Raw genomic sequence first — 7,934 nt, 5'->3', positions numbered from 1 at the left:
AACTGGCCCTGCTCCTGGCTGGGGCAAAGATCAATGCTGTTGCACCAGCTGATCCCCCCCCAAAAGAACCCTCAAGAAGTTATATGAGAACGTTGCACCTTCAAAAATTCCCCACGATCTCTAAAACAATCTCTGAGACACAGCTTCAGCTTAATCACAAACAGACAGCAGCAAGAAATCTGTAATTACTTCATAGCAGAAGTTCACAAAACTTCCAAGCATGAGCAGCCTTCCCCACCCTCTGGCACAGCCCCTTTAAGGACTGCTGCACAGACAGCTCATCCTGTATGAGCTACAGGCATGCAAAAATAAATATTTCAGGGTCAAATACTTGAGGAAAAAAAAAGAAGTGTATTTGCACTGCCTACACTGGCACTCCATTTTTTCTAACATGTAAAAAAGAAATCTTTTTTTTTTTTTTTTTTTTTTTTTTGATGCTTTGCAAGCTTGAGAAGGCAGTGACCCATAGTTGGACAACACCTATAGAGGGAAAGCAATTAACTCACAGGTGCCCACAGACTCAAAACCAGCCCCAGCTGAGAAGGCCTGACCCATGTCGCCACACAGCTGACAGGTGCAGCTCATGATGGCCACAACAGGCTTCAGGAGGGACAGCATGGCCAAACTGAACAGAGTCTCACCGACCAGCACCTGCTCCGAGCTGTTGTGTTAATAATCTTGCTTTTGCCCAAGACACAACATGGTCCCAGTACTCATAGTGGTCCCCCACTGCTGCACACACCAATTACCTTTGGCTGTACATCTCCCTCAGCTCAAACAGCCCCAACTTGCTCCTGCACACATCCTGCCGGTGGGACACAGCCTCTGCTGTTCTCAGGGCCAGGCAGGCAACCACAGCTCAGAAAGGAAAAAAGCCAGACATGACAACAAGCTGTTTGAGGAACAGTTGCTTTTTTTGTTTCCTTTTTAATAAAGTGTACAAAGTCGTAAATTTCCTTACATGAGGTGCTGTGACAGCTGTTACAGAGATGATCTGGGCTCCACCATGGGCATCATGGTGAAATGCTGCTGAGCGCCGAGACAAAGGAACACGGCGCAGACCGCCCAGCTGGGGCTCACACTGCACCACCCCCCCCCCCACCTGCCCACAAGCATTCAACACCAACAACTACCTGAACCAAGTGACCTGTCTGAGCGGCATGCATACAAAAGGAAGAGGAAAAACACAACCCACCCAACCCACAACAACAACAACAGAATTTTAAGGCTATGCATAAAATAAAATGAAGCAACATCTTTAAAGCTAGGTAGCAAGTAGCATTTGTGAAACGTAAGGCTTCAGGCTTACTGATTCTTCAGAACAGGTTTATTTGCTTTCCTTCTTAAACTCCAATGTACCATTTTTCTTCTTTTGCTTGCACAGGGATCACTCCCGTGTGGGGGTTTAGCTGAGGGAGGTTATATTGGAGCGGCCTCCTGGCGGTGCCACAATGCGTTTGCTGGCAGAGCGAATACCTTCATCAATCTGGGTACCTGGAGAGGGCAAGAAAGCACCAAGGGAAAGGGAAAGTGACGCTGAGAGGAATTTCTCCATAAGACCCAGCCACCAGGAAGGCTGGGGTCTTGCTGAGAGGCTCTGGGCCACATATGACAATCTCTGCCTCTGACTGAGGCAGGACACAAGGAGAGCAGTGGCCACTCCAGGAGCAGACAGTCCTCTACGTGCGAACCCATACAGCACAAGCAGAGTCCAGTGCTACACTATGGCTGAAGCCTGGTCCCCCCACCCCAGGGCACCATGCTCTGCCAGCCCACCCAGTGCCATGCTCACCTGACAGGCTGAATCCCGACTGGTGGAGGTTCCTGACAGGGGGTGTCTGCCGCGTGGGGGACCCCCGGGTGGATCCCGCAGGGGTGCCGCCCTTGGGGGTGGCAGTCAGGTCAAACACAGGCCCATCATACAGGCCCCGGGGCACAGCATGCATCTCCGCCATCTGTTACCGGAGAGGAATGGCACAGTAACACTGTGATGCTCCTGTGATTCCTGTGAGCCCACCAACACTGCCAGCATCCCGGTGCATGGATCCCAGCCTCCCCAGTCCCACTGCAGAGGCCACTCACACTGCCAGCCCCATGCTCACCTGCCCTGTATGCCTGAGACCACCCTACAGCGTGGAGGTGTCTCACCCCCACCTCCTGCATGACAGCCTCTCACAGAATGCTGAGGGACTATGAAACAGGCCCCTTGACGTGGGTCTATTTTGTGCAGATGGGCTGAAGGCCCTTTTTTCTCAGTCCCCTTGTTTTTAACTCAACCTTTCCCTTCAGGTTCCTGTTGCAGCAGGAAGGAAACAAGGAAGCAGTTGCACCTGCAGCACACACTGCTAACTACAGCCCCATGTCCTGCCCCCGTGGTAGCACACCATCAGCACACAGGTAACAGCTCTGCCAAGCCCTTAGCAATCCCCAGTAGGTTTAGCAGGTTTAGAGCACTGTTTCCAACTTATCAGATACACCAGATGGAAAACAATTAGCTACTTGGGAAAGGGGCAATTTGGGTTAACAGCTTCACAGCACTTTCTGCTGGCATCCCCACCTCCTTACCTTTCTCCTGGCTTTGATCCGCTTGTAGACATAGTCAGAGAAAGGGCTACAGGGCAGGAAGCGCCCAGTCCCCTGGGTCACGTGCAGGTTGCCATCCTCCAGCATGATCTTTCCCTGGCATATGACAACCAACGGGGCCCCACGCAGCTCCATCCCTTCGAAGATGTTGTATTCAGCTGCCTGCAGCAATCAGGGGTGATGGTCAGGAGAAACGTGAGCACTGCCTGCCCTCTGAGGGCTGCTCAGTCCCCACACCTCGCTGCCAAAACCTCCAGGGCAGGGAGAGCACACCTGTAATGGCCTTGCTGCCTCAGAGGCTTCCTGCCCTTCACCAGTCCATCACACTGAGAAACCACCTCAGCTCCCACATGAACTGCATAGGAGCTGGGTGCAGAAACAAAGGAAGGCAGGCTGGGAAGCACGAATAAAGCATGCTGACAAAACTGGGAACAATTTGGACTCAGAAGAGTAATCCAGATGAGGAGAAAAGCCCAGTGCAGGCCTGGCACAGGGGGAGAGCGGCAGCCAGGTGAGAAAGGTGCTGCAAGCAGAGCCCAGGACTTAAAGGCATCCTACCCTGCAGTCACAGCTGCATTGCCCAGAGCTGGAACTTCGTCCCTGCATCTACCAGCAGAGCAGCACCAAGCTCCTTGCAGCAAGACCACTGCGTGTAGCACTTCCCACACACATTCCCAGCACGAGCAGAGGGCTTACAGACTGGTGGGTTTTTGCCGTGACGATCTTCACTGCATCAGGATCCCAAATGACCAGATCACCATCTGAGCCCACAGCTATTCTTCCTTTCCGTGGGTACAGGTTGAAGATTTTTGCAGCATTAGTGCTCGTCACTGCCACAAACTGGTTTTCATCCATCTTTCCTGTAGCCTGCTCAGACACAAACAGAACAAAGCACAGTTCTGGGGAAGGGGAGAGGAAGAGCCCAGGTCTGGCATTAGACAGACCAAAAGCTGGAGCTATGTTCACAAATCTTGGCTGTTTGCCCTGTGGCAGCTGCTTCTGCTCCAGCTTGTTTCAGCTCACAAAAACAAAAAGGAGATGTGCCACTGAGCACTCAGCCCTGCTGGGGCTAGGATGTGGTGCTGCCCGTCAAGCCTGTCCACCCCTCTTGGGTTGGCTCTTACCACTGCTTTGTCCCAGATGACAGACATCCGTTCCTCGATGCCATTGGTCCCCTCTGGGATTGCCGTGAAGTTGTCTTTTCCAATTGCTTTCTGCGCAGTGCTGAACGTGCAGTGGGCACTTCCCGATACCTGCAGGTCACCACTGGCGTGGTGGTAATAAGAGCATCCTGAGCCATTTCATAGTCAGACAGAGGCAGAGACAAGAGGGACTAGAAAATCGTCTGCGTGTGGGCAGCCCCCACCCAGCTCTCTATTACTCTGCACTCCCGTTTCTCTAATTCTTCAGCCTGCAGAACCCCACCAATGCACACAGCCTGGGTAATAAGCAGGATGAGCTGGAAACTGTATTGCACTTGGAAAGTTATGACCTTGTTGCTATCACAGAACCATGGTGGGATGACTCCCATAACTGGAATACCACCACTGAGGGGGTACTGGCTCTTCAGAAGGGACAGGCAAGGTAAGAAGGGTGGGGGAGTTACCCTCTGTGTCAGAGTGGATAGATTGTGAAGAGCTGTGTCTGAGGAACAGCCACGATCAGGTCAAGAGCTTGTAGTTTTACAAGCTTTATCAAGGATCAGTCCAGTAAAGGGCATCTAGTGGGTGGGGTCTGCTGCAGGCCGCCTGATCAGGGAGAGCCTGTTGATGAGGCCTTTTTGCTCCAGCTGCAGGAGGTGTCCTGTGCGCAGGCTCTTGTCCTGATGGGAGATTTCATCCACCCGGATATCTGCTGGCATGGTGGCACGGCAGGTGGCAGACAATCCAGGAGATTCCTGGAGTCTGTCGAGGACAGCTTCCCGGTCCAGTAGTAGATGGACCAACTCGAGGCGAAGCTCTACTGGACCTGATCCTTACAAATGTGGAGGAGAGCATTAGAGAGGTTAAGATTGGAGGCAGCCTGGGCTGTTGTGATTGTGCCTTGGTGGAGTTTGTGATCTGGAGGAATGTGGGCCTGGCAAAAAGCAGAGCTAGGACCCTGTGCTTCAGGAGAGCAAACTTCCAGCTGCTCAAGGAACTGCTGGGTGGGACCCCCTGGGAAGCTGTCCTTAAGGGCATGGGTGCAGAGCACAACAGCTCTCCATTCCCCAGCAACAGAAGTTGAGCAGGGGAGGCAGGCAACCATCATGGCTGTGCAAAGACCTGCAGCTCAAACTGAGGGAAAAGAGGGAAATATACAGGAAGTGGAAGCAGGGTTGTGTAACCTGGAAGGAATACAGGGCTGTTGTCCATGTGTGCAGAGATTGGATTAGGAAAGCCAAGGCGCAGATGGAGCTGAACTTGGTGACGGATGTGAAAGATAACAAAAAGGGGTTCTACAGGTACATAGGCAGGAGGAGACAGGCCAAGGAGAGTGTTCCCCCTTTGATGAAAGGTAATGGGGAGCTGGTTTCCTTCGACATAGAAAAAGCTGAGGTACTCAGTGAGAGCTTTGTCTCAGTCTTCACGGGTGGTCAAGGCTTCTGGTATCTGCCAGGACCCTGAGCCTCCAGGAGAGGGTGTGGGGAGTGGGACTTGTTCCATCATTACAGTGGAACAGAAACAAGCCCTCCTCATGAAACTGAACATGGATAAGTCCATGGGACCGGATGATATCCATCCTAGGGTTCTGAGAGAGATGGCTGATGCTGAGCTACTCTCCATCATATCTGAAAAATCCTTGGTTGTCTGGTGAAGTCCCCAGAGACTGGAAAGAGGGAAACATTACTCCCATTTTTAATAAAGGGAGAAAGAAGACCTGGGGAACTACAGGCCGGTGAGCTTCACCTCTGTGCCTGGGAAGATCATGGTGCAGATCCTCTTAGAAGCTATGCTAAGACACATATGAGACAAAGAGGTGATTTGAGACAGCCAGCACAGCTTCACCAAGCGATGGAGCGACTGCTTCGGTGAATGGGGGAAGAGCAATGGATGTCATCTACCTGGACTTCTGCAAAGCCTTTGATATAGTCCCCCACCACATCCCTCTCTTTAAATTGGAGGTGTGGATTTGAAGGATGGACTGTACGATGGATTAGGAATTGGCTGGCTGGACGCAGCCAAAGGGTTGTGGTCAGTGGTACTGTGTCAGGGTGGAGGCCGGTCACAGGCAGTGTCCCTCAGGGGTTGCTCTTGGGACAGGTGCTCTTCAACATCTTCATCAACGACACAGACAATGGCATCAAGTGCACCCTCTGCAAGTCTGCGGATGATACCAAGCTGAGTGGTGCCGTCGATACATTGGAAGGAAGAGAAGCCATCCAGAGGGTCCTGGACATGCTGGAGAAGTGGGACCATGTGAACCTAATGAGATTCAATAAGACCCAATGCACGGTGCTGCACTTGGGTCAGGGCAACCCCAGGTATTTATACGAACTGGGGGAAGATATCCTTGAGAGCAGTCCTACAGAGAGGGACCTGGGGGTACTGGTGGACAAGAAGCTGGATATGAGCCAGCAGTGTGTGCTTGCAGCCCAGAAGGCCAACTGTGTTTTGGGCTGCATTAAAAAAGGGGTGGCCAGCAGGGAGAGGAAGGTGATTGTCCCCCTCTACTTGGCACTGGTTTGGCCTCATCTGGAGTGCTGCATCCAGGCCTGGGGTCCCCAGTACGGGAAGGACATGGAGCTCCTGGAGCAGGTCCAGAGGAGGGCCACTAAGATGATCAGTGGGCTGCAGCACCTCTCTTATGAGGAAAGATTGAGGGAACTGGGCTTGTTTAGCTTAGAGGAGAGAAGGCTCCGGAGAGACCTCATTGTGGTATCCTAGTATTTGAAGGGAATGTTTAAACAGGAGGGGAAACGGCTGTTTATATGGGTTGACAGTGATAGGACAAAGGGGGAATGGTTTTAAACTGAGACAAGGGAGATTTAGGTTAGAGATTAGGAGAAAGTTTTTCACACAGAGGGTGGTGACGCACTGGAACAGGTTGCCCAGGGAGGTTGTAGATGCCCCATTCCTGAAGGCATTCAAAGCCAGGTTGGATGAGGCTCTGGGCAGCCTGGTCTGGTGGTTGGCGGCCCTGCATACAGTGGGAGGGTTGAAACTAGATGATCACTATGGTCCTTTTCAACCCAGGCCATTCTATGATTCATTCTACGATTCTATGACCAACAGCCCCTATAGAGGCTGAGTCCCCTGGGCAATGGTGGCAGAAGAGCTTGGCCACACCACACTGCCTGCCTGGGGCACAGCCAGCACCCTGTGCACAGAGAACACAGTTTGGAGTGGGGGATATGTCCTGGGGAACACAGCAGCCTCTGTGCCAAGCCAAAAAGTGTACTTCCCTAACAGACTATGACTCACACCAAGCTAGAGGGACAAAACATACCAGAATGTATTAGACAAATGATTTCTGGCAGCTTGTTGGGTCTGCTTAAAACAGCTCTTCTGCCATGCGAGGATGAAGGAACCCTGCCCTGCCAAGGACTGTCCCCACTGAGACTGTTCCCTGTGTCCTGGCAGCCCTGGCTCCCTCCAGGACAAGCTCACTGTGACTTTGCCCAGAGCCCACTGTTAGGATGGGATCCATCCACCCTGATCCAGCAGGGTCAGCAAAGGGCAGGAATGGGCAGAGCCAGTGGCTGCCAGGACAGGACAAGGAGCTGAAAATCAGCTGGGTCTGAGGGGAGCCAGGGACACAGCTGCTGCCAAGTGGAAGGGAGCAGGGCCCAGGCTGGCTCCTGGAACAGCTGGGAGGGAAGGGCTTGCAAGTGCTGGACTCCTGGACCCAAACCTCTGATGGCACAGACGCAGCAGCTCTGCACAGGGCTAGGAATCAGTCCTAATCCACTGGTAATCTCCATTTTCCTCTGATAATTTCTGCCATATGTCTGACTGACTACAGAGCCAGAGATCCAGCCTGATGACAAAACTTGCTTCCTAATCTCCACTAGCTTTGTCCTGGTGAAATAAAACAAACCACACAGCCCAGCTGAAGCCCTGCAGCTGCTTCTCCTGCCAAAGCCTCAAGAAAACTGGGAAAGGCACTGGGACAAAACTGTGCTGACTGCAGGGCTAAGAGGTGCTCCTGCCTCTCCTCTGAGATCTGGGGTAAATTTGGTATTGAAGCAGCAGGAAAACATCAAAAATCAAGTTCAGGAGTAGGGCTCACATTTCACTGCCAGTCACTAAGACCTGCATCTACCTCATGCGTTCAGATTAAGCAGAAGCACATGCTGATTTTGCCCACAGCAAAATCCCAGGTGAGATGCACATTCAGACCCTAAATGCATGGACACCTCTCCTACCAGC

At 52.3% G+C, this 7,934-nt stretch overlaps 1 protein-coding gene across 2 annotated transcripts in view; it reads right to left on the bottom strand.

Annotated features, from left to right (window-relative positions):
• Positions 1-894: 894 nt before the first annotated feature.
• DPYSL3 (dihydropyrimidinase like 3) overlaps positions 895-7,934 on the bottom strand; it is a 33,466-nt gene continuing 26,426 nt past the window's right edge. For both annotated transcript variants that reach the window (XM_072348270.1, XM_072348271.1), the window contains exons 10-14: positions 3,708-3,849; positions 3,280-3,450; positions 2,566-2,745; positions 1,793-1,955; positions 895-1,494 (exon numbers count right to left, since the gene is read on the bottom strand). In XM_072348270.1, coding sequence (XP_072204371.1) covers positions 1,406-1,494; positions 1,793-1,955; positions 2,566-2,745; positions 3,280-3,450; positions 3,708-3,849 — 745 coding nt within the window. In that variant the 3' untranslated portion in view covers positions 895-1,405. The remainder of the gene's footprint in view (positions 1,495-1,792; positions 1,956-2,565; positions 2,746-3,279; positions 3,451-3,707; positions 3,850-7,934) is intronic.

The sequence above is a fragment of the Excalfactoria chinensis genome, chromosome 13 (genome assembly GCF_039878825.1).
Source record: "Excalfactoria chinensis isolate bCotChi1 chromosome 13, bCotChi1.hap2, whole genome shotgun sequence".
Lineage (NCBI taxonomy): Eukaryota > Metazoa > Chordata > Aves > Galliformes > Phasianidae > Excalfactoria > Excalfactoria chinensis.
Note: the sequence above shows the minus strand (reverse complement) of the source record. Positions and strands in the feature narration are given on the sequence as shown.